This window comes from Apostichopus japonicus, chromosome 17, assembly GCF_037975245.1.
Source record: "Apostichopus japonicus isolate 1M-3 chromosome 17, ASM3797524v1, whole genome shotgun sequence".
Classification (NCBI taxonomy): domain Eukaryota; kingdom Metazoa; phylum Echinodermata; class Holothuroidea; order Aspidochirotida; family Stichopodidae; genus Apostichopus; species Apostichopus japonicus.
The window spans coordinates 32,297,315-32,325,019 of NC_092577.1; the positions used below are offsets into that span (position 1 = coordinate 32,297,315).

Genomic DNA, 27,705 nt, shown 5'->3' on the forward strand with positions numbered 1-27,705 from the left:
TCTAAATATCCCTCTTTGAGCCAAAGAAGCGTGAGAAGGAAGCATGGGCTGAAACATTCCTTCAGCCATACACAACATGCTTTGAGAGAGATTAATATATCATCCTGGCGGCCATTTTAATCCTGTGTAGTCAACAGGCATTGCAGCCTCTAAATTTCCGTAAGTCATCATTGCAGGAGAAAAAAAAAGCAGAAAACTTCCCAAAGACCACAGTTAATGTGAATCCCTAAAAGAGAACATTATACCATTTACAACATTTAAATGTCACCTGCCCCATCTCCACAAAAAAAAACCCCAGAAAAGTTTCAAATTCCACAAATAGTCCATGAAACACCAACCCCATACCGAGGAAAAATTCTTAATTCTACCGTAAATCTTGCTACCTTTTCCATCTCCTTGTGTACTTTCCTCCATTTACAACCAAAATTTTTAAGGCACAACTTGAGGGAGTTCCATTGACTTTTTTCCCCCCTCTTCTCAAAATTAAAAGCAAACGTTATTCCTCGTTCTCAGTCAACGACCTCTTCCCTGATCTTTGGAATTCATTCTCGTCATATCAAATCTAGTCAAATTTTTGGCCAACTTTCTCAACTTCTTGGTGTGTGGTGTATTAACAAGCGGTAGCAATTCTTTCACTTCTTGCTAATTATTGGAAGTGGTAAATAAAAGTGGGAAAGAATATTCCGGGATGAGCGAAAGGAAGCGTGCCTGAGAGATGAAGCTTGAACGAAAACTAACGTCATCCCTAAAAAGCTTCTTACAATGACGATGAAAAGAAACAGTTTAGCAAGTGATTAATGCGCAAGATTTCTTCCGATTACAAGCTAAAAATTTCTTGACGCCAGGAAATTCCTACCAGAGAGATGATTGTGCTAAGACAAAATGAAATTATTTCAGCCATCAAAAGACTTTATTTCAAAACAATCACAGACTTTTAACGAATCCTCCCCTTCTACAGTAGAAAGCACCCACCAAGTACTAGGACTGACTGTGATATTACTCACTTTCAAATTATACCCGAATAATTAACTACTAAATTGCCCCAATAAAATGCCCAATATCTTCGGGCAATGAAAGCAAAACAATTGTGTCTGTGGCTCTGACATTTTTACAAGATACGGTTTTGGTTGTTACGTCCTTCATATCTAGATTATTGATATAAAGACAAATTTTCTGATTTATTTTTGTATTTTATAACACTGCTACTATTTATTATTATTATTAATTAAGCAGCTTGAAATGGGAGTGAGAAGGGATTAACTGACCAACAACCCAAATCACAATTTGAAAATATGAAAACCTTCTTTTAACTTTATCTCAATTACATGAAATGAATTAAGAGAAAAAGAAAGGAGATGAGATTGTTAGAGGTTGACTTTTTTCATCCACGCTATGGAAATGACGGTTTCTGATGAAGAGTCTGTTAGTGAAAAATGTTTGTTTTTGAAAGGAAATGGGGGGTGGGGGGAGGATTGTGGAAAGTAGGAGAGAAGAGATGTCCTTCGGATCGTAAAGAAGTGGTTACATGTTTTAGAGGCGGGACGAGGATGCAGTGAACACATGTTTGTTACCTCCTCCTCATTCTCTTCTGTAAGTAACCTTTGTGTTGCCTCCTCTTGTTGTTTTCTCAAAGCCTCCTACAGGGACAAATCGGAAAACCCTAGACGCTTTAGAGATGGGTTTGGCCATCCAAAGACTTTGATGGCCCCCGGGAACAGCTTAATTTATGACTACCATCCATGGGAGAGACTGACATGCAGATCCGTGCATTTTTTTAAGTTTCCACAGGGATTTTTTTAAAATTTATTTTGTAAGACTATGAATGATCACCAAAATAAAACAATATTATAACAGCTTTTTTGCCAAAATGAGAAATAATAATAGCTAATAAATAAATTAAAACTAAATAAACAAATAAACAAACCGATTAAACCATATTAAGACTAACATCTATGTATTTACAGATAAAGTCATTTCAATTGGGAAGCTCCTTACTTAATTCCCATTGTTCTAATTTCTTCATCCTCCGCAAAGTTCACATCGATAACTTTAGTTGTGTTTTATTTATGCTGTATCTATATATATATACATACATACATATATAATGTAGTGAGTTGGAAAATATGTATTTATGTGCTGCTTGCCTGTTTGTATAAAACCAAATGGGAGTTTTCTTCAAGAAATAAACAAGTTCTTTGATTTTTATATAGCAACACAAGAAAGAAATGCTTCATAGATATCATCCCTTCCCCTCCCCCCTTCCCAATCCCTCAACCCCTCAAACTTTCCTAGAGGTATTTTCACACTTTCTTCTTTCTTGTAATAATTTTCTCTATTTTCTGGGTCGGGTGATGGAAGGGTCTATGAAGAATACCAAACTGCTGAAAACAACCTTTTGTTTTATACATCTTTTCCATTCAATGCAGACTCTGGTTGCTTTCAAAGTCCTTCTCCATCTCATAAATAGTAATTCTAATTGATGTAATTAATAGTGATTTATAATTAATGGTTGTTTCAAGGGGTCTAAAATCTTCTTCTAAAGGTTAAGATTCTTAGCACAAACACTACAGCTTTCTAATGTAATGCAAGGGGCTACAACACTTAGCAACATGCAGCGCTCTAACACTATATAAACCATCTGTGTGTTAGTAAACATAAAAAATAATTAAAAAAGGAAAAAAACTAAAATTCGATAAAAAAGAATCTCTCACCATCTTTTCTAATTCTTCTTTCTCAAACTCGTCTGCTTCGTTCTGTAACTGAGATTCCTGTGGGAGACAAACGGGGGACTCGTTAAATAAATCATTAAATTGATAGACAAAGGTATAAATTATCACGAATAGCTAACTGAAAATTTAATAAAACTGTTAGCAAACTGCTTATCCACTAGAGAGCCTGTGTAAGAGAATGTGTAAATGTAAGTTAGCCTGACGTTTCGATCCTAGCAGGATCTTCTTCAGAGGCTAAATGACAAATGACTAGATGAATAGAAATGAATAGATTGTAATCGGAATTTTAAATCTTGTTATCGTAAGGTCAAAGGTCGACATTTACACTCTAGCGTGTAGAGCAGTACCTGGAGGTTGTCTTCAGCTGGTCGTTAGATCTTGTTAGATGTGATGGTACGATAACAGTGAGCAGACAGGTAAGGGGAAAGACACAGTTACGCTCGGGGCGGGGCGGGTTTGCATGCTTACTACTTGCAAGCAATTATGTGCATAGGGTCACCTCCCTCCCACCTCATGATATGAACACATACCACCTGTCATTTCCCTACTTGTCCACATACAGTGTTTGCCTTTGGTAGAAACTGTCTGTCATGGTTTATAACGAGTAGAAACAGGTTTAGGTGTCGACACTGTTACACTCATTGAGATTTCATTTGTTAGATTTCAATAATGGTGTTCCTGTTGGAGGAAATGTTGTGTTTAACACATAAAGATGTTTAATGTTGGTCTCAGCATCATCAGGGGGACAGAGGAGAGAGAAGCAGGGTTGATCATACTAGCATCACTGCTCACATGATATAACCTTTGAAGGATGGAGGTGGGGAGGTAACAGGAAAAATTGATAATGAACACAGATATACTAGGTAGGGGGAGGGGGTGGGGAGGGATGAAGCGTGTTAATATCATCACTCAAAAAAATTGAGTGTTCTAGGGGGGAAAAGGTGGGGAGTAGAAAAAATGATAAGAGAGGGGAGGGATGAAGCATGTTAGTATCACCACTCACCATATTTACCCTTCTACGGGGTGAGGGTAGGGTGTGAATGAATGATGATAGGGGGAGTGAGAGAGGTTAAAGCATGTTAGTATCACCACTCACCATATTTACCCTTCTACGGGGTGAGGGTAGGGTGTGAATGAATGATGATAGGGGGAGTGAGAGAGGTTAAAGCATGTTAGTATCACCACTCACCATATTTACCCTTCTACGGGGTGAGGGTAGGGTGTGAATGAATGATGATAGGGGGAGTGAGAGAGGTTAAAGCATGTTAGTATCACCACTCACCATATTTACCCTTCTATGGGGGGGAGGGGGGTGGGGAGTGAATGAATGATGATAGGGGGAGTGAGAGAGGTTAAAGCATGTTAGTATCACCACTCACCATATTTACCCTTTTAAGTTCCTCAGAACTCATCTCCCTATCAATGGAATTAATACTCTCCTGACTCTGCCTCTTGACGATGTCCACCTGCGAGAGCGGGTTGTTCATCTCGCCAGGTCGCGACCTCCAGTATTCCACCTCCTCTGGGTCATACCCGTCGCAGACCAGGAGGGTGAGTTTGTCCCCGGCGCCCCTCAGGGCTCGGACGGCTTCTCCGTGTTTGCAACCTAGCATGCTCTGTCCGTTCACCTGTAAGTAACGTTATGAACAAGACAGGTGAACAACCATATAATAGAAACCATACCCACGAAACGTCACAAAACTTTTAATCCAGAAAGCCTGTTGATTTTGTGGTTCCTTGCCATAAAATTGCTGAAATTTCCAAGTAACTATTTAATTTATTGTAAAACAAGTGAGTTAAATTTGTCCAAAGAATTAAAATGAGAACAAGAAAAGATCAGAGATTTCCAGCTCTTGTTTTGTAGCACTCCCTTGTGGGTATCAACCATTTCATTTTTTTTTAAATTTAAAGTTTGAAAATGAAGGAACCCAAAAAGAGTTTGTTAAATGTCACCCCACAGAGACAATTCAATGACTTGAGTTAATCACTTGTCTCATAAGTCTGCATAATTCCTGGAAATGATTAGAATTGTACCTGAAAATTCAGTGACTTCTCAGAACTATACTAGAAGTTAACAACATGTTTTGGATCCACAAAAGCAAAATTCAACAAAATAACCAAAGGAATTGAAGTCAAGTGATTTGTCGTTAAAGATCAGGTATGACAGGTGTCCGACCACACGGTTGGTATTTTGGGCAGGAAAATCCTGTCAGACTCTTTCCACATATATCCTTATCAATTGGGTTGCAAAGGCATACCTCCAAAATTCTTTGTCCAACCCCCAAGGTGCCCTCCCTTGCAGCAGCACCGACGTCATTGATCTGCGGATGAAAACAAAAGAAAAGTATAACGAGGTTACACAAAACTGGCCAGCAATCAGAATAGGTACGTAATGAAGAGAAAATGTCACCATTATTTCACACTTTGCATGCATATATTAATATATGTAACTAATAATGTAATATATTAACAAACAAACCTATGGTTAAGAGTATTCAATTGTATTTTGTATTTGTTTTGTTAAGGGCATGAACAATGGGACTTTGCGCTATATAAGCACTGGTGTAATAATAATAATAATAATAATAATATGTCATATATCAAATATTACATACTACGATTCATCCACCATGCATTGTAGTATTAAACACACACGTTATAGCGCAGACTCACCTTCGATATGAATATGCCCTCATCGTTCTTGTCCAGTGGGTTGCCAGGGTGACCCTTGTTGCCTCCCCTTATGCTGATTCCAAGTTTCTCGCCGGGTGCTTTCGTAATGAAGACCTCCTGCGTAAACATTAAAAACAACGGATGATACTTGTTAAACATGCAGGACGAAACCAAATCCTGCTAGCATCTGTTTATCAAACAACATCACAGGCCACCTACCGTGATCTAATTCCTGGAGTAACAAACAGTTTGAACTTATCTTGGAAAAAAAATAGTTACCTCCCTCCAGCTTCAAAGAACCGTTTTTAGACCTTAGACACAAGCTATTAATCCCGATGCAGCTTAGACTCAAGCTACTAATCCCAACGCAGCTTAGACATAAGCTATTAATCCCAATGCAGCTTAGACACAAGCTATTAATCCCCAATGCAGCTTAGACTCATGCTATTAATCCCCACATAGCTTAGACACAAGCTATTAATCCCAAGGCAGCTTAGACACAAGCTATTAATCCCCAACTCAGCTTATATACAAGCTATTAATTCCAATGCAGCTTAGACACAAGCTATTAATCCCAACGCAGCTTAGACACAAGCTATTAATCCCAACGCAGCTTAGACACAAGCTATTAATCCCCAATGCAGCTTAGACTCATGCTATTAATCCCCACATAGCTTAGACACAAGCTATTAATCCCAAGGCAGCTTAGACACAAGCTATTAATCCCCAACTCAGCTTATATACAAGCTATTAATTCCAATGCAGCTTAGACACAAGCTATTAATCCCAACGCAGCTTAGACACAAGCTATTAATCCCAACGCAGCTTAGACACAAGCTATTAATCCATCGCCACTCACCTGTAATCCTGCAGGAGGGGGGTCATGCTGAACCAGCAGATGGATGGCTTGTGAGTTGGATAACAACATGGCGACCGCGTCTTGATGTTTGGCGGTGGCCATGTCTTCTCCGTTTACCTTGAGTAACCGGTCTCCGACGCAGAGGTTGGTCTGGGCAGCCGAACCGTTGGGGACGATCTGAGGACGGGGATAGACAGAAATAGCTATGTTATGCGATTAGGGCCCTTTGGTACGTTGACTTCATGAGATTACGCTCATTAGATCAAGGGAGAATTAACCTCCACTGTGCTCCACACTGATACTGTAAATTATCCCATCTTCCCAAACTCTGTCCTTGGGGACCCACTTAGTGATTTCCATAGGCTATTCGTCACCTGGGAATTTGTATGGCCTAAAGATCAACCAATATACACTCATCCGAGATTGATGCTTTCAACTAAAAATTGACTGATTTGAATGTGATTGATTGCAAATTAACTGGAAGTTAATAGACAACACACACACCAACACACATACAAACATTTATCAAAAATTGGGAAAGCAAACCATTGCACGACACCAGGAGGCAGTTTAATCTCAGATTTGAAAAGATTGATTTTTTCCACGTGAACGTTTCTCTTTTCAATTTTTTGACTCGTGACTCTAAAAGCCTTTGTGTAAATTGTTAATATTGTAAAAGTTGGGGACTAACATGATCTGAACTCACCTTTGAGATGAAGATCCCTGGTTTATCAGCACCAAAGGGATAACTGGAATGGTCTATACCACCGACGATACTCAGTCCCAGGGGACCCCCGGTCCGTACCAGGTTCACCTCTTCTATTTCAGGCTCCGAGGGACCGTTGACATGGTTACTGTCCTCTTTGTTGGCAAGTTGAAATCTGAATTGCGGGGGTTCGTGTTCTGTGATCAAGAGAAACGGACACGGTGAAACGTCTCGATAGAATCGTAACCCTAAACGTAGACTAACAGGAAGAAGAGCTTTTATTTGGGGGTGGGAGGGGAGAGGGGAGGGGGGTGGGTGCTTTGCATCTGAGGAACTGACCTAAATGATATCTGTGTTAGACTAAGCACTTCAGCCAATTTAAACTGTTAAGCCTCAGATACTTGGTCATTTCTCAGTCAGATATTATTAACAGTGGCATAAGGTACAACCTGGACCGATAGCAGTGTTGTTTTTTTTAAACAGTTCACAACAGAGAAACTTTTAACTGTGTGATTTAAGGTCATCATTTGAAAAATTGAGAATAGACTGTAGTTGGAAATGTGGGTGGTAATGCAAATGACCTTTAAACATCAGCAAAGGACATTACTGTAAACCTAACAAACATACAAACAATACTTTGTTGAAATTGTTTGCATATTTATTGGCATTATAGGGTATTATTATTATTTTTTTATTTTTTAAAAATTATTATTATTATTATTTTTTTATATTTTTTTTATATTTTTATAATTTTTTTTATGGACTTACTGACTAATGGTTTGTGATGTTCCACTTCCATAGACTCTCTCAAGACGACCAGATCTATCGTCCTCGAGCTGGTCAGAAGCGCAACGGCGTGGTCGTGTCGTGCGAGGGTCATATCCAAGTTATTAATCTAAAGGAAAGAAAAAGTGCGACAAAGAAATAGGGTCATAAGCTCACTGGCGGTTATGATGGTTCTCACTCCAGAAGAGTCTCACATTTTAGAGGAGAGAATGAAATTTTGTAAATATCTAAATAACAACAACATTCCAGCTACCATGTTTAAAAAGTTTTCAGACTTTGACCTTTGCTGACCTCAAATGACTACTAATAAAAGAAAGAGGTGCATCTTCATATGAGATTCATCAAAGTTTGATTTCTTGAGATATTGTGAAGGAACGCATCAACACATGCAGACATACGCATATAAACACAACACATGCGCACACACACACGTCATCACAATTGAGTAGGTTTACTCTTGACATCAGAACCAACTTCCAATTTCTTCTCTGGGTCATTTATCAAAACCATTTCTAAATGATGTTTGACTAAAATTCTTCTACAGATCATCTTTTGAAATTCATATCTGATTCAAACCAAATTGTTTCCAACCACCACTATGTGTTTTTCAGAACAGTTGTATCTTATGAATTTTTATATGTTTTAATCATTCCATTTTTGTTTTTATAATTTCTTTAAAATGATGTCCTGTCAACAGCAAACATAAAGAAATGTTGATTAGAGAGACATTTACAGACAATTTTCCGAATCAAAATTTTAAACCTGCTCTCTCTCTCTCAATTTTGAAAGAATAAAATAATTAATGCAGACTTACCGATAGCACTTTATCGCCAACAATGAGGGCAGCACATCTATCGGCTGCTCCGCCCTCTGATATTCTTGAGATGAATATGGACTGTACAAAAGAAAAAGATGGGAAATATACACCTTAACAATTAAACCCTTCATGTTTGATGTGTGCAAACTTGTCATAGGACACTGACATAATAGATGGACAAAGTGCATGTACGATTTTCATATTTCCCATAAATGTATTTCGATATTCGTCTTGACAGTATAAAGAACATCCCTAGGTGTCGATGGCCAGTGGATTGGGAATATATTCAATTTCATTCCCCCCATCCCCACCCCCTCCCCCACCCCTCTGAAGATTTTCATATTTCCCATAAACTTATTTCCATATTCGCCATGAGAGTATAAAGAACATCCCTAGGTGTCGAGGGCCAGGGGATTGGGAATGTATTCATTTCATTCCCCACCCCCTCTACCACCCCTCCCCTACCCCTCCCCCCTGACAATTTTCATATGTCCCATAAAATGTATTTCGATATTCGTCATTAGAGTATAAAGAACATCCCTGGGTGTCGAGGGCCAGAGGATTGGGAAAGTATTAATTTCATTGCCCCACCCCCTCCACCAACCCCTCCCCCTACGTTAATGTACTTACTGTGTCCGTTCCTTTGTAAGGTGTCGAGCCTTTACCCCCTGCCACACTGAATCCCAATCCATTGTTGTCCTTCGTTAGTCGGACAGCAATTTTCTGAAAGACACAAACAGGGGCGAGACAATTCAGTAATAAAACTGAAGTCTAAGAAGAAGAAAAAAACACCCAATCAGGTTGGGAGGTCTTTTCTGAGAGAAAACTTTCTGTTGTCCAAAAAGATGACACCAAAAGTGGATGATAAATGCAAAATGATTATCAAGAAGTCTTTCGGATAATGTTTGGTCTCCTTGATTTAAATGCTCATCGGTTTGGGCAGAGTATATCTCTTACTACCAAGTGGAGGTAATAAAAAAACACCTATGTGAGACCTGCCATATCTTCCAGGTTAATCTTTCTTACTTGCAAAGTGCCATTGTCTTTGTTTTAAATTTTCCATGTTGATTTGTCCGTATGATATTAATTGCCGTTGGTTGATTCAATAACAGACAATGTACCGACAGCAACTGCAACCTATATAACAAATGCCAAGCTTTGCTTAAAACAATTTTTACATCCGTTTTTAAAAATCAATTATTCGTAGAAGGTTTAGAAAAACAAATGGTTTTCTGCAATTTACAGATAAATTCATAAAGTTTGACAAAAACTGTAGGACACATGTAACAAATTCCTGTAGTTTTTAGTTCTTTGCTGGCAGTCGAATCAGCCTATCTTATTGACAATAAGGGGGGGGGGGTGTAGAGTTTAGGGATCTGTTACGTCCTGTTAACGATGCAATGCATAATAGGGCTTAAAATGCTGGAAAAGTCCTCCAATTAATAATAGCATATCTTCCATACAGTTACTTTCACAAACCTCCAATATTGAAACCCAATCACAATGGTTATTCAAATTTCAGTTCAAGAATTTGTCTAAACTGTCCAACCTTTCTTATTTCTATTAATATTCTCTGGCATGTTACTAACAATATGGTCTAAGAAACGGTGGCTTGGGAATTGAATTACATAAGACTAAGAAAACACTTAGTATTTGGGAGATATTGGGTGTGAATAATTTCGGAGGGGCTGCCATTGTATCAATTTGTGTTTTTTTGGTGCCACAAGGAGGTGAGACATTTCACTTTCCTATTGTATCTATTGATATAATTTCACTATGAAGGTCCAAAGTGTTGGCACTGACAAAAATGTCAGTATTTGGTCCGATCTTTAAAGAACTTTGATTCAGTACTTGCAAGACAGAAATATAAACATCATCAAATGTCTAAGAAAACATGGCTTTATGATAATTAAACTTACTAAAGTCTTAGACTTTGTGAGTGATGGGACCTTAAGACCTGTGATATATTCCAAACAGTATATTTCTTTCTTAGCTACTTGGGGTCTATCACCACTAATATCTCAAAGAATGGTACTAGTTGGGTTTTCTGCTCATTAAAGGGGGCATAAACCGAACCATTACCTGTAAGCTTATATGACAGAAATCTTTGTGGAGAAAAACTCCGCTAAACAGTTTATCTTGCTCAAATTAGGGAGATGTCTTTGTTACAAAAAGTTATGTCTGGGAGTTGACATATTGTAAATCTGTGATGTCATAGGGCCACTAGGATGTGAAAGTTTTGTACTTTTTCTTACTTTCTCTATTCATATTGTCAAGGTGGAATTTTAAACAGTGTTGAACCAGAAACCGATGCCATCATCAGGTTATTTTTGACTACCTTCAATAGTTTTTATTCAGCATTTACAAAACCCATCTTCATTATAGAATAATAAAAGTTGTATTAATTAAAGAAACACATAATTAACTGCATGGAGCACATGTGGCTTGATGATGTCATAGTTCGACTTGATCAAGTCTTCAGTATTGTGAGTGAAAGCTGTTATATCTCTCATATTTTTCGTAGCTGTTAGAGGGCGATCTTCATAATCGTTACCACCTCTATCATATAGACGAATAATGAATTTTGTGTCTCGGCATCTGTAAATGTTATTTGTATGACAGGTTACTATCTTGTCTGAATTAACTTTTCTTTTGGAAATTGAAAAGCTCCCAAAAAACAGCCAAAAATGTCAATATCAGGTCACCATGGTAACACTTGTGATCAAAGAATTTTTACAACTTTGACTAACACTTCTATCCTATTGGAATTGCAGGCAGCCAAAATGTGTTCTTTTTCAAGCTGCATGGGTTTCTATTAAGAATATTATAGAGCTAAGTGACCAAATTTCAAGCATAAGTTTTGTTTATAAAATTTATTGTCATCTTTAATGAGGGTAGTCCTGCTCAGTTAATCCAGGAAATCACAAGGAAATATTGAAAATTCTTGATATTGTTAAGAGCTGAGTTGATTTATGCTGGCATTAAAGTCGTCGGAAATGTTTAGGAAAACTGTCAGAACCGATCCTTTTTAATCGCTAATCAACGATGTCGATTAAAGAAGAACAAAAAAAGTGATAAATAGATGCAGGCTGTCTGATAGAGCTGTTCAACTGTTATTATGTCGTACCTAAGGTTACTAGAGATTGCAACATAGATGGTGGAGCAAACTCAAAGTGATAGTTTGAACAGTTAAAATTATTTTCAAGAGACAGTTTGAAGACAAAAACACTGAAAAAGAAGAGCATTTTATTTTCCTCCATGAAGTCAAAATGAGAACAAAATAAATTATTTCTTGCAAATTACGACAGAAGCTAGCAAAGATTGGATTTGAAAGTATTTTATCGTCGATAAAGATGTAAATATATCTTTAAATAGGTTTTTTTTTCTTCCTTTCTTTTTGCAGTTACAAATTGTTTTTAAGGGTTAAAAAACTTTGAAAACCGTTAGCTTTGATAAACACTTCACACGAGGTTGAAAAAGGGTAAAAAAAAATGGGTGGCAAGATGGAAAAGAGAGAAAAAAAGGAAAAGAGAAATGTGGGGTGAAAAAAAAGAGATTAAATCAAAATACTGCAGCATGCAAGGCAACAAAGCATGAAAAAAAAGGGCCAGCCAAGGTTGTAATATGCATGGTATGCACAGCTCTTGAATATGCATCAACTAATTGATATGCACAGCTCCATGAATATGGATCAACTGACCTCCTTCACCAGGTGAAATTTAGGTTCTGGGGCAAACGAGACCCCATGTTTTTCCCACCGCTCATCCTGAATATGATTTTGTTCTACAATCTCGCCCGTTGGCGTTTGGTCCACTCTCGGCTGGAAAATGAGAATGAGGTGAGCCATGAGGTTATGAATATGCATTAAGGTTTGGTCGTGACTATGCATAGAGTATACGAATATGCAAAAGCAGGTGCTGATATAAAATGTAGTAGAGTACACAGTGTACACACTAAATAGGCTCACAAAGTAAAGAAAATAAAGAGATTTGGAGGTGGTGGAAAAAAAGTGACTATACCCAACCCAATCCATCATATCTGATAATTTTGTTTCTTTCGTTATTTTCTGAAAGGTTTTTATTTAACTATGGAACTATGGAAGTCAGGAAAGAAGTCAGTGTTTGACTCTATTGCAAGCAAAGTTTTATAATGCGGCCTTCTATTGACTACAACCAAAATAACATCTCTGATTGCTTTCATTGGATAAAATACCAAACATTACTTTAAGAAAGATGTTTTGATGAGTTTTTTTCCAATAATTGCACATGTTTTCATTCAAACTTTTGTGCACACAAATTGGAGAAATATGCTTCTGTTTTTTAAAGTCACATCAGTATCACATGATATGCAATCTGTGACTGAAAATAAATGACAATTTTTAATATTTTTTATAATTGTCATCTTTAACGAGGGTAGTCCTGCTCAGTGCAGAAGCACTGCTTTCCTGAGGAGCCCTCAATCTTAGCTAACATCACTGGTTAACACTATAAACAAGCGCAAATTATGCTTGCACTATGTATGTCATCATACGAAGACTTTTGAAGTCTTTTTGGCAATCTAATCCAATCCGCATTTTGATTGATGATTTCTTTCGGGAAATCAAATCAGACACCCGAAATGCTGTGACAGCTTCCAGCAAATTTTTAATCTGTTAGATTTTGACAAAGACCCAAAATAATTGCATTCACTGACGTAAACAACCATAAGTAACTTCTGCCATGGGGCAAATTTCCTGGACAAAAACTTGTTCTATTTTTACTTTTGATTTCATTGTTATTTTTGCACTTTTTGATTATATACTTCTCCACTTTATTTTCATCACAAATATGTACAATTCTCAAAATATCCCACTCATAATATCCTGCTTTTTGTGAAAAGTAGATAGAGAGCCCTTTTCCTTGTTTCTATTCCTATCTGTCCCTTTCTATTTATCTTTCTTTGCTTGCAATGCAGCTAGCTCCAAGATTAAAGTTGGTGCATAATTTGCAGCCACCACATGCAAAGTTATCATTAAAAAATGGAAAAATAGTAAGAAAAGAAATTAAAAATTAAAAAAACCCATAAATCATCATGCAAAAATAGACTAAGCAAACTATTATTGAAAGTAAATACAAACCGCCGCATATGATTACAGAAAAGCTGATTAAAAATAGTTTGAAGCATTAGTCGCTTTTGGTACCATTTTTGTTTTCAAGAGACCACTAATTTGGGGAGCAAAAAGGACGGGGAGAGAGGGGGGGCTTTACCCCTGTGTTTCCTTGAGAAACCATGGGATTATTAGAGTAATGGTAGTAACAGAAGTGTGAATCTGGGTGAAGGTTTTTTTTTTAGGGAGGTGGGGGGGGGGTTTGAAATATCCCAGAAAAGGAACTTCTGGAGATGATTGAGGAGTGTTGATGAAAACAGGATCTAGAGTCACGACAATCGGAGAGATGATAGAAGAAGACGAAGAAGAATGACTGGTTTAAGAGATTCACAAAAGTGAAGGAAAACTATCACAAAGTTTCACATGAGTGTGACGGTATAAAATATTATCATTTATCAACCGATTTAATTTTCAGATTTCTTGAGAACCTTTCCCTGGTCAATGCTGTGTATAATTCTATTATACTAAAGGTTATTGTGTCATTCTGAAATCCTTTTTTTTAGCAAATCATGAAGGTATTTTTGGTCACCTGAATGAAGTCTTGTTTGAGATCGATCCCTGGTAGAATTTCAAACTCTTTAGATATTTATATCTCTTGGCTATGACATCCAGATGTGCAGACTACATCATGCTGTGCAAATAGTGACTACGTATGCAAATCATTTCAGTGTGTTGCAAGAAAGGAGGACCCTAATCAACCAACCCATTCAATTGATTTTTTTTCAATTGTTTTTTATCTCTTTTCAATTGTTTTTTTTTTCTTTTCAATTGTTTTTTTTTTTTCTTTTCAATCGTTTTTTTTTTGTGTGTGATTTATTCCACTAACAGAGGAGTGTGATTTGGAGATGGCAAAGTAAACTACCTTGAGAGGTACAGACGAGAGAGTGATCTGATATTTTACCGAATCTAAAATATTACTGCAACGACGTAGTGGGTGTGACCGGATTACATTTTTGTCTCTGACTGATTACAAAGACACCATTCGATCCAAGAGTTACACAAACACCACACGCCAAGTTTAACCGCACCGGTGGTACAAATATCTGCTGCGTAAAAAAACCAAAGCCAAGCTGCCCACGGTAAGTTGACGCCCAAAACTGCCGATACTACTCACCCCATCACCGAGGTCTTCGACTTCTGGTGGTGGAGGAGAGGTCTCCACCACCACCACGTCGTCATCCTCCTTAATCTCCCGCAGGACCACGATCCTGATGTCGTTTCCTGCGTTCCGTAACACTTCCACCGCGTCGAGGTGGTTGGCATCGACCAGTGTTGATTCGTTGACCTGTCGAATGAGACCGGATTATAGAATATGAAAAAACACGACTGTCAAGATTGACGTTAATATTATAAAACTTGTTACGACTCACGGCTTGAAGATCTAAGCAGATCATCTACACACTCATGTTCTCTACATGTAATACAAAGAGCAAGCAAACCAAATTATGAAGTGCAAAATTCTGCATGAAAAATAAAATTTGTACATAGTGCACGACTATGTAGAATCATGGCTAATGAGTTCAACACTTTACTTTGTAAAAGATATTGTAGTCCAGTGGAGAGCAGGTATATAATTGACTTGATACCCCAGACTCAGTAGTAATATTTGAAGTTCAAACTGAAATTGAAAACACAATTACCTCAAACTTGACTTGGACTTAATTTACTCTTAACACACATTCACACTTCTAATACGCACAGGCTTATGTTTGGAACCAGACGTGTGGTGAATCCATACTCCAGTATCACACTTGTACTATGTAGTTTGTCTTGAACTAACAATATTACAGTCACTGTCTGTACTCCAATTGTTATGATCTAGTTTTGATACTAGTACACACCTAGGTACTCATACTTAGAGCCTTATACTCATAATAGTACTCATACTTTAACATAGTTGCCTGTACTCCAATTGTACTCTTACTCATTATCATGAATTTGTACTCATACTTATACTGGGAGTATTTTAACTACTACTGTAGACACAAGTGCCAAGGTACTTGTACTCTCTCTTAGAGCCTTGTACTGGTACTCATAACGAGGGAATACTACAGGTACTCAAACTCATGCTGTGGTACTCGTACTACAAGCCTTGTCTTGGACTAAGAATATTCCCGTCACACTTGGACTAGATATACGCAAAAATTTGACAAAGATTCAATTCAAGGCACTCAGAGTAGAGCTATTAATGACCATGCACCCAGGCACTAGCTGATGCCGCCTGGCATTCACAACAACAATTCTAGCATACCCCATGGACTAAGGATATGTACCACTCGAAACCCTGACTACCATCTCATAAATCAAACTTGAACACAGAGCAACTGAATAACAATCACATACAAGGCCTATATCTATAGGCCTATAGTTCCCTTTAACCCAAGTTATGTGTACATCTATTCCCAATACAAGACCGAAACTAAATCCACTTCCATTTGGATTGGGGTTGGCTGACTCCACACTCAGACACTTGCCAATGATTACTAACTTTACAGTTTAACACACGGCATTTAAGTCACGTTTGGGCTACGTACAAGCAGAGAATTCTGGGAAGGAAACTCAGTCCAATGACTAGTCACGACTCAAGGTTCAAAGTTCAAAGTTGACTAGCACTTGGATTAGAGTTGGCTATTGGACACAGGCAAAATGGTTGCAAAAAACTTTTGAAGTTTAACACACAGCAACAGAATCACACTTTAACTCCAATCAAGGTGCTTCGAGACCCTGAACCATTCCTATGTTAGGACCGAAATCAAAACAACTAGACTCGCACTGCGGCCAAAACAACACAAACAAAAAATAACACACACTCAAGCTTTAAGACTTTGCACAAACAGCAGTGGGATCACACAGTTTGACTAGAGACTGACGCATCCAGACTCGATCCGATGACTTGTGAAAAGGTTAGACTTACTGAAATGACTTTATCTCCCACTTTGAGGCCGTACTTTGCAGCACAGCCTCCGTCCACGACTCGAGATATGAAGATACCCTGGTGAAGGAAATCAAAAAAGGGAATTATTCTTAAGATGCTACGAAGACTTCACCTCCCATTACAACAAACAGGTTCCTTACGTGATTGAAATACATGTTTTATCTATCTCTTTGTGTTCACCATGCTCATTAACCTGTCTGTATTCTGTGCGTGTATTTGTCGCTTCTGTTACTGTTACTTGTCATTAAGCCTTTGAAGAAGATCCTGCTAGGATTGAAACGTCAGGTCTACTTACTTTTACACATTCTCTTACACAGGCTCTCTAGTGGATAAGCAGTTTGCTAACAGTTTTATTTTATTTTGTGTTTGAAGAAGACGAAAAAGAAATCGCAAGAGTGTGAGATTCGTTAATTATTGGCTAATTAGGTTTCATTAATTACAAATCTTGTTTTCTGTAATATCCAACAGTCTTGCTCAAAATTGTTGAATCTGGACCAAATAACAAAAGTCTGCTTTAAAAAAAGTTTAGCAAATTACCGGCCAAATTTAGAACACTGACGAGTGATATGCGTTCTTGCGTTCAATCGTCTTGACCTATTTGGGTTCTTTATCTTTTTGAATCATTTGACCCAGAACAGTGACAGCCACCTACACAAAGTCACAATCATGAATATTTGCCAATTACTTTAAATAGCTAAACATCCCGACAGAATGAAACAATGCTACAACCCTCTCTGGTGGCCTCAGGAAACTTCTGATTGGACTACGAGACTCTCGTCTCATTCTGCATCATCCCACGCTTTAAAGCAGAATTTTGCGTCCAATTCTATGGTTTTTCTCAACCTCACTGATTCCACGATGCCATAACGACATACATAACTAGCTTATCTATACAAATCTTACTTCAAATGGTGGCATAAAAGTCGAAAAATTTACAACTTTCAACTTTGTTTTTCTCAAAGATATTTTCTGTTGGGATCCAAATAAACCTCGCCCATAATATGAATATTTAAAGCTACGAACGTCATTGGCCAATACGTAATACAACACCTTGCTTGATTTGTGTAGATTGTCTATGGCAGTTGTACCAGAGTACCAGCTTACTGGTTGTACCAAGTTACCAACTTGACATTTTGAATCTATTTTTAGCAACGGCTCATAACTAAACCTGCATCTCTGATTGGTTGAATTCAAACTAGTGGGTTGGGGGAACTGTATGCGATTAATATTAAATGTGTAATTTGTCGGTGGACACTTTTCTCATTATCTGCAAATGTCCTTAACTACTCGCCAATTTACGCTTTTGGCAGGAAAAATTTGGCTAATATCTTAGTTTGTGTTTTGTGATTTATATATGTAAAAAAATCGATGGACTTGTCAAAAAAGTGGAAAACGGCGACAAAACGCAAAATGCTGCTTTAATAGCTATGCCATGTGAGATGGAGACGACTCTCATGATAAACGGGCAGACTCTGGAGGATTGTCCAGAAGTCTGAGACGATTGAATTTTTGAAACCATCCAAAAAGACAAAGCGGGTTGTTGTTTACAGTCAGTTTAATCACGGTTGGACGATCTTCTTTTTATGTGCTAATTTTGTAAAAGTAATCAAAACGATGGGACAACTGACTGGCAGAGTTAAAAACAATGGAAAGGAACAAAGAACAGCTTGTAAATCTCTATGGCACTGCGGTCGAATCCTGTTCTAGCCGAACCTTCTTTTTGTTCTACATATATATTAAGTTTTGTCTGGTAAACAACTTTGCTGTCAGATAAACAACCTCAGCTAAATGAATACATAAGGAATTCTCTTACAGCTGTACAGAGGAGAATTAGTAAAAAAAAAAGTCACAAAAATGCTGGACAGTTTTCACAACATGTTGTTAGGTAAGGGATCTGAAATCTACAAGATATTTTGACAACCCCCCCCCCCAATTCTCACATGAATTGAATCAGTTCCAGGTCTCAAAGACTGTCACAGATCCAACGAAGCTCAAAGCATCCTGTCAATGTTTCTCAAATCTCAGCACTTGTTCATTTGTTATCAAGCCTTAGATCCATTCACTGTTAAGAGATAATTTTCCTTCCTACATCCTCTGAGCATTAAACTCAAATCCAAACTCAACTGAACTCAAAATGCTAAACCTCCACATCCAATCTTTCTCTTCTATTTTCTTCTTTTCCCTTTTGTTGTTGCTAGGCTACCTATTTTTGCGTTCTTCGAAAGTGGAAGTGCTGTTTGGAACACTCCACACTTTTGGACTTCATGAAAATAAACTATATCAAAGAAATAATGTGTAAAAGTATTAAAGTGGGCCTTACTTTTACACATTCTCTTACACAGGCTCTTTAGTGGGACAAGCAGTTTGCTAACAGCCTTTGTTTTATTTTGATAAAAGAAATTAAAACGAAACAATAATAATAAATAATCATAAATAAAGCTAATAAAAAGATATTTGCCTACCTCATCGTTTCCTTTGAAAGGTGTTGACCCTTGACCCCCTGCTATACTGATGCCAAGACCATCACCATCTCTACTGAAAGTAATCTCCACCTACAGGAAGAAATAAATCCTCTCATGATTACAAAAGACTGTATTTTTTCATCTGTGCATAATAATGAGAAAATTTTAGTAACAGACAGAATATTCAAAGATTATATAATTATATTCAAAAGGTAAAAGGTAGTGCTTTATCAATTTGACCAAAATAAAAGTTTTTTTCCAGCAGCCTCAACAGAGCTGGTGACTATTAGAACGTCTACTGAATGTGAATCTGTCAAATCTTAAGTTGTCCCTACATTAAAGGGTGTGAAGACTCGCGCAAAAAGGAAACGTCTAATGTAGGTAATCTGACATAGTTTCCAATGAGGTGTAATAGAAGTGTTAGACACCACCATCGATCCCAGAAATATACACACAGCTTGCTACCGTCGGTAATTAGACACTAGTGTACAGTCAGTACATACATCTGAGGTCAATACCCACAGCACAATGTACAAACGATACAGCGATGGACATCTCAGGTGCAGCTAAAATAACAAGGTATCACGTTTCATTACTGTCTGCATTTTGTAGCGACAAGAGAAAACTTCACTTGCAAGCAACGGAAAGTTAACTTTTTCAGAGCGCAGCACGCGGTTTGGGGGAGTCTTCAATGCCTTTAACTGAACGCTTGTCAAAGTTTGGGATGATGTCAGATTTGACCATGCTGATAACTTTCAAACTATCATAGAAATTGTTTCCACTGATGTTCTTGTTTTAGTACTGAAGGTGTTTGATGTTGTCCATAACGCATTCTTCTGAACCAAATTTGAAAGAGAGTCTGGGAAACGAAATGTCAAGAACCGAATGTCATCCTTAGTTTGTCTATTTTAATACCTTGATGTGATGAAAAAAACACTATGGGTGTGAGGGGGGGTGGGGAGATGGGGAGGGGCTAAGGGTTGGTCAATTGCAATCTTATTTGGAGAAAAACCTCTGCAGGATTGTTAAAGCTGCTGACCAATCTCACAAACCTACTCTCAAGAAGTTATTTGTATTTCATGTTCCTCTTTCCGAGACGAGACTCACTGATGTTTTAGCAACTTCACAGTAGGCTACACAGCTTACAGATACAGAGTGAATAATTGTTAAGTGTACCGCTGCCTTACTTCCTAACTGGTTATTCTTAATGAAGTTAGTTTCAGAGATTCCACTCAGACGTCTAATTGGTGGGGTAGGACAATTAAAGATATATCTGTTATGTTATATACAATATATCAAGACTGTATTGAACTTTAATAGTTTTAAATGCTATGCTAAGCTCATTTGACCTGGTTCATTAAACTAAATAATTAGCCAAAGCTTTCCCTGCAGGGGGAAGGGAGCTGGGGGCCATGGCTTCCAATCATTTCCAGTGTAGTGTCATTCATGGGATGGGGGAGGGAGGGGCTTATACAACCATTAGCAGCACTTTCTACACCACTGAACATCAGACCCCCACCTCTTCCCCCTATCCTCTTCCCCTTCCCTCCCACCTCTTCCTCAATCCTCAACCCCCTTCCCTCCACCTGCCCCACATCTCAACTCTGTGTCAGGGTCCCTGATGAGGGAATCTCACAAAAGACATGAATCACTCACCATTTAGGTTTAATATTCAAGAAAGTTGGAACTACCAAAAAACAAATCTTCATAAATTAGCTACAAGTCAAGATTTAGTCAAAGCAAGTCCAATGATTTAAACATTTCTTCTACATCAATTATATTAGTAGAAAAACAAGATTGTGTTAATATGACCAGTGAGCAGGTTTGGTTCAAAGTCAATGCTTTCCTATTGTTAAATCGTGTTAATGAATGAAGGAATTTTTTTAGGGGTCTCATGAATACTTGATTTGACTGGGTTGTTTACTTCAAGCTAACTATAAGAGGATGAAAATGTGAGAGATTTAAGTAACAAAAACACCAAATTAGTACACAATTCTGTTAAATGGGAAAGATTTAGGGGATGTTTTTGTCTGGGATTCTTTTCCCAGTCACCATTATTTTCAGCCAACCTGAGGAAACTGAACAGTGTAATGTATAAATGACAAACCTTTTTGATTTATTCCCCAAAATAGACAAATAAATAATCCTTGTATAAGGTGTGCTCTGTGACAAACAACCACCTCCCCCCACTCATCCCACTGCCTGCCTGCCTCCCTCCCACATTTAGACAAAACCTCTCTAACACTTTCCTTTCACTATCTTCCCTTCCTATACATTGTTACACATATTATACAATATGTCAAGATGTCTAATGTCTGAAAGATATCAAGCTTGCCTAGAAAACATTTTCATCATTGTCATAAAAGAACATTTTTCTAATATCTCAAATTCTGAAGTTTTGACAGGATCAACAATACAAATTAACACTAATAACCAGTAAGGTAAAGAAAACCAGCAACATAGGGACTGTAAGGCTTGTTGTGCTATTTCCAAAATTGGAAAAATGTTCTGGAATGAACAGATTAAAACTAGCATCTTCTGTGAAGCATTAATTTTCAAGGGAACATAAATTCGCCAAAATTTATGCAAATTTTGGTAGAAAAGCAATAACCTGTGTATTCTTGTCACTCAAAAGCCAGTAAATACAATTAACACCACTGTAGATCAGGCACTGTTTTGAATAGCTAAAGCAGCTCAAATATCCCGTGCAGAAAGGCTGAATCAATACCAAACATTATTATCCAGGGATGAGCCTGGGGTAAAAAAAAAAATCACAGAACTTTGAAGAAAATTGCGGTATAGGCTCCAGTTTTTGTATGCTGCAGTTTGTTAGGATAATAATTTTTGTCCCCGAGGTAGAAAAGAAACCACAGATATTCCGCGAATTTGTGGAAAAAGCTCATGCCTGATTATCTCAGTAACTGATCAGTAGTGCCTATTGTGTGTGAGACTGCATAGCAGAAAATATTTGTGTCTTATGCAGCTTGGTTGCAGGATTCTGCAGCCTCATCATAGCATCCTACTTTTGACATGTTGTCTATTCAGAATATTGCAAGATTCCATAATATGTATATAAAAGGAAGTGGATATTGGATAATAACCAAAACTATACATCGTAAAGGGATAAGTTATATAAATAAATTTAAATTTTTTTTTTTTTTATTCCCTACCCCCTTCCCTTAATCCTCTCTTTGTCCCTCTACTGTTTATCTCCTACCTCTCCTCTTCCCCTATAGGTTTCTTTCATTCCTCTCTCAATCCCTTGTCTACTAATCCCCTTACTGTACATCTATATCTTTGTGTTCACCATGCTCATTAAACTGTCTGTATTCTGTGCGTGTTGTCCCCTTCTGTTACTGTTACTTGTCATTTAGCCTCTGAAGAAGATCCTTCTAGGATCGAAACGTCAGACCAACTTTACTTTTAAAACATAATTAAATAAAAACGTTGAATATAGCCAAACAGTGGTTTAGACTTGACCAAGCATGCCCCTACACCAGACATATTGAATCCCTGTGCGCTATATATGTGTATGTTACATGCAAGTGCTCAGCTTCATAGGGTACTTATCACCATAGACCATATATACGCATATTTAACACTAATTACAACACGGGATGCATATATTAAGAAACAGATTACATGTCAGCAAAGATAATAAGCCAGTGATTAATGAATTGGGAGTAAATTTTTAACAATCTCGAAATGAAACTTGATTTATTTAAAACTAATGAATTAAACTTTTGGGTGGGGTAGTGTGGGATGGGGGAGGGGAGGGAGTGGTATGGGGTGCAGAGGTTTAGATGGAAAAATATGGAATTTTTCAAAAATTCAAAAGTCAACTCAACAAGGTGCATTAAAACTCTCCAGTAGTTCACAAATGTACATGGGAATTGGAGCATTTAAACTTAAGAAATAAACTAATTGTGACAGTTTGCAGAAACTTGAGATGGATTTTGTCAATAATCTGTGGTATCATGATCATCATTATCATTATGATCATCATCACCCCATATTATTTTTCAAGTTGTTTTTATCAGTAATAGTATGCAGTAATCAGTATGATTTCCTTTGAGAAATCTTCCTATCCGATGGGTCTGATTCATATCCTCCATAAAAAAAAGGTAAAACTTAACAAAAATTGAGAATTTACAGCAAGGAGAGAGACAGGAAACCGAGAAAAACTTCCACTTTTTCCAGAGCGATGATAAAATCAATATCCTTATGATAAAATCCTCCTTAATGGAGACCTAAAGTTACAAACAATTGGTTAACATTTTGTTTTCAAAATTAATCATTTCTTCCAGGGCTGCAATTCTCATCATAACACCACTTTAATACTAGTTACAATATTGCAGAGCATTCTAACAATGCTATCAAACATGTACAGTAGTACACCTTCTTGCTCAAAATGGTGAGATAATCTGGTAAGTTAATATGAGTTCCTGAAGATATACACAACAACTCTGTACTGATTCTTATATTGCAATGTATGATAGGCCTACACATCTGCTATCATGGCTACAGATATCAAAGGTTACAGGTTGACGTCATGGACGACCCAGAATAATTTCCATAGCAACCGTGGAGACCCTGAACAGGTAAATATTTATACATGCTTCTCAATTCTAAGGTAGCAGGGAGCTTGTCAGTGACTACACATATTACAAGTATCTCAGTTTGTATAAACAAAAGATTTTCAGCTCATTCCTATACCCATAAACCTGTTTAGATACTCTGTGAAGTTTAGAATAAGAACCAGAATAAATGCATACCATCTCTGTCCCCCCCCCCCCAGGCCTCCTGTTTATCCAACTGTCATGAAAATTTTAACTATGAAAAACATTTTTTAGAGCATCATTAGCAAAGTTTGTCAATCTATGAAATAAAAGCATTAGCAACAAAAGTAGTGTTAAAGCTTAGGCTACAATTTCCCACATGACATATACGCTATGTACTTGTTAGGTAACTGCACAAGTTTACAAGCAAGTGAAAATTAACAACTGTTTCCATGATAAAAAAAAGGAACGATTAGCAAACTCGTACACAAGACCAATCTTGGAATTTGTCATATTTTTTCCTTGGCATGCCAACATCATCGTTTTTCCATAACATATATCTTACCCTTTCCTCTTCCACGGGGAGGCTGGGGGGCTGCTCATTCTGCGGGCTTGACGCCTTGGCCAGGACCTGGTGAATGAGGGCAGCAGCCTCGTCGTCTGTCTGTGAAGTAAGATTGATGCGTTTGTTTTTGAGGTAGTGGGGGGTGTCTCGCCGGTGTAGTTTGAGGTCCGACTTTTCGGGCTGGTCTTCCATTTCCTGCTCCTCCTCAAGGGCAAACCCTACGTGTCTTTCTTCTTCCGTCTAAAGGTATATCATGCAAAATAATGCCGGGTTGAAACGTCATGAATATTCATGCAGACTGCTGCATTAATATTCATGCATTCAAGTGACATCTAGGTCGGCACAGCTCTTTATGTTTTTTTCTTCACATTTTTGTTTTTTAGTTTGTTTTGATCTTGACGGGTTAAAGAAAACCCAAGTACATATTTTTGTATCTGCATTTTTCAAATTTTGCATCTTCTTTTCCAATTCACCCCCCCCCCCCCAAAAATAAAATGCAGATCCTGCTGGTCCGACCCATGCTACCATTTCATCAAAGTTCCAACTCCTCTATCCTACCACCCTCCCCCCCATCCGGATTCCTACTCTCATTCCTCCCCCTTTTCCTCCCCCACATCCTCCCTTTTCCTTAAGAAATGAGTTTCAAGAAAGGAAATCAACAAACTGTGGTGTCAGAATTTTGAACGACAGAAATAATTTAGACCATAAGGATAATCGAGTATGAAAAGTCAAACTTGGGCTTGCAACTTTCGCCTCTTGTGGAAAATTTTGGTTTTTGTCTGAAAGACTCCATCATGTCTAGAACAGTTGCCAGGTTTAATATCATACTTAGAATTGTCTAGACTTTGGAAGCCAAAAAATTCATACAGCCACGCAAACCTCCAAACATTATGTCTATATGCAATTGGATATTATACTTCAAAATTTACAAATAGCATGAAGGCTCCCACATGAGCAACAGTGAATCATGTACAGTATCTAGTACTCAGCACACAAAACACACCACTACTTCTAGACAGAAATTGATCAAATCCTCCCCTCCAAACCCCCCCCCCCACTCTTCAACTTGACGATTCCCCATCTCATACCCCCTCCCCCACCCATTTCCTCTCACGAAACTGCTATTTGTACATTGTGGGGATTGAACAACTTGAAGACCTTAAACTTTATCATCCAAAGAACTGTGAAAATCCCTCTCATCATATTAAGCAGTTCACCTAATTCATGTGGCTATGTCAAGTACTTTTTATAAACACAATAAAACAATACTTCATAAACATTGTCTCACAATTTTGGACGTTGTTCTTAAATATCACAGAAATGTGATTTCGGACGAATTTGTCCTGGTAAACTATTTGTTGTTTTTTTGTGGTAATTTTGCAAACTTTTTCTTAACCCAACATCAAAATTTTGAGAGACTAGAAAAACCCTACCTGATCATATTGAGAGTCCACACAGGACCGTACTTCATCATAGAAGTATTGTTTGTCCAAGTACATGCATATGTTTGTGTGTGTGTTGTTGCATATGTCTGCATGTGTTTGTGTGCATTGGCTAATTGACACCTTCCCCCCCCCCCCCCATTCTTCTACAACACATATATGAGCTGATGTTGTGTATGTGATGTTTACTACTGTGTATCTGTGATACTAAACTATCGGAAGAAGAAAAAATGATAAAAATTTGTGAAAAGAGTTAGTCATGACCTCCACACCAAAAATTCAACGTTCAATTACGACTGATAATACGATCGACTAATGCCGATGAATATTCACAAGGTTGGTTAAGTGGGGGAAAAAGGTGGGGGGAGGGGAGAGATTCAATTCATGTTGTTTAGATGAAAGGGAGTGAAATTTAAAAATGGAACTGCTTTTCCCAACCCAATGTTAGATATATGTGACATGAAAACAATCACCTTATGACCAGCATACTAGAAAAGATGATAGTGGAGAGTGCTTAATATACAATGGATAAATGTAGTGCTGTAAATTAGTGGGGATAGGTATAGAAGATGGAGAAAATGATATATATATATATATTGAAAAATTCTTCCACCGAACGTTATTTATTTGCATCTTTAAAAGGAAATGATGGGAATCAAAGAGCCATTACAATGGTAAGCTCGCTTTCACACTGCTCCCAACTGCACTGCAACCTGGAGCCTTACTCCCTCTCCAACCCCCACCCCCCTCTCCCACCACCATATCTACACCTTTTCATGATTCTTGGAAGAGGTAAAGATGACCCAGAATATGGAACAATTTAAGTGCAGAGCATATGCATATAAAACTGTTTCGCCCGCTTTGAAGTCATTCAAAAGTAAAAAACAGAAATGGCTTGCTTTGATGTTAGTAAACGCAATTCGCTGCTTTGAGCAGTTGCTGCTTAATGTATAATATTCATAAACACGATGGGTAATTGTTCATAATTAGGCAAAAGATTAGGTTATGCAATTTCATGGTTGTATAAATATGTACATGGAAAGAGAGATTGGTATTGTGGGGGGGGGGGGGGGTAGATGGGCGACATTGAAATTGCTCTTTATATATTTCAATGTAATATGCGTCGAAATTAAATATACATATAAATCTGAAATCAAATGATGCATATTCATAGAACTGAACCAGTTTGTATCAAATAGGTGTCAAAGAAAGCATACAATAGAACACAATTTTTACCATCAGTTTCTACCGAGATCCTGAGGAAAAAGATGGCCTCACAAATGATATTGTAATGACTTTTATACGACAAGAAGGAAAAAAACGTCAAATGCAACTCTGGTGCACAGAAATTCATAGAAGGAAAGTAAAAAAAATGATTTATTCATTATGCATGCATGAACATGAATAATCAACATGCACAGGAAATTAGGTCATGCAAATCATTCAACAACGAATGAAAAAAAGGTAATAAAAGGAGTCAGATTTGGATATAGGCAGTCAAAAAAAAAAGAAAAAAAAAAAAAAGAAAATTTTTTCCACTTTAAAGAACCAAAGCCCTAGCCCAATACCTTAGAGCCAAACGAGGCGGTGTGTTCGACCTGCTGATAAATGGATCAAATCTCTACGGTGGGGTGTTGACTGATGGATCAATTTTAAAGGGGTTTATTTACTGAGTCTACTCAGTGAGTTTTTTTCTTGTAACTGATGATTTGATACTTCTAGTGTTTGATACTTCTAGTGTTGGCTTTTAGCCTTTGAAGAAGATCCTGCTAGGATGGAAACGTCAGGCCAACTTACTTTTACACATTCTAGTGTTGTTGCCGTTAGATAGATCAAATCTGTTTGTGTGATCTGTTGACAAGGTCTGTGGATGTCTAGTGGATCAATCCTATCTATTGATCTGTGGATCAGTTCTGTCAGTAGGTTTGTTCTTCAGTAATAAAAAAGGTATTGTCAAGTTCATCAAATCTGCCAAGATATCTGTTGATCAAACGATCGATTCTATACAGTGGTTTGTTGACAGATG

General features: G+C 37.6%; 1 protein-coding gene across 20 annotated transcripts in view; it reads right to left on the reverse strand.

The window, feature by feature from the left end:
* The window catches only part of LOC139954928 (protein scribble homolog), a 121,899-nt gene that overhangs the window by 26,711 nt on the left and 67,483 nt on the right, over nt 1-27,705 (reverse strand). For 11 of the 20 annotated variants that reach the window (XM_071954922.1, XM_071954934.1, XM_071954929.1 and 8 more), the window contains exons 14-28: nt 24,238-24,477; nt 19,114-19,203; nt 16,631-16,708; nt 14,831-15,001; nt 12,271-12,390; nt 9,201-9,293; nt 8,568-8,648; nt 7,736-7,862; nt 6,968-7,164; nt 6,262-6,438; nt 5,403-5,519; nt 4,988-5,050; nt 4,109-4,357; nt 2,712-2,768; nt 1,572-1,637 (exon numbers count right to left, since the gene is read on the reverse strand). In XM_071954922.1, coding sequence (XP_071811023.1) covers nt 1,572-1,637; nt 2,712-2,768; nt 4,109-4,357; nt 4,988-5,050; nt 5,403-5,519; nt 6,262-6,438; nt 6,968-7,164; nt 7,736-7,862; nt 8,568-8,648; nt 9,201-9,293; nt 12,271-12,390; nt 14,831-15,001; nt 16,631-16,708; nt 19,114-19,203; nt 24,238-24,477 — 1,926 coding nt within the window. The remainder of the gene's footprint in view (nt 1-1,571; nt 1,638-2,711; nt 2,769-4,108; nt 4,358-4,987; nt 5,051-5,402; nt 5,520-6,261; nt 6,439-6,967; nt 7,165-7,735; nt 7,863-8,567; nt 8,649-9,200; nt 9,294-12,270; nt 12,391-14,830; nt 15,002-16,630; nt 16,709-19,113; nt 19,204-24,237; nt 24,478-27,705) is intronic. The other 9 variants (XM_071954923.1, XM_071954938.1, XM_071954926.1 and 6 more) reach the window with 6 other exon arrangements.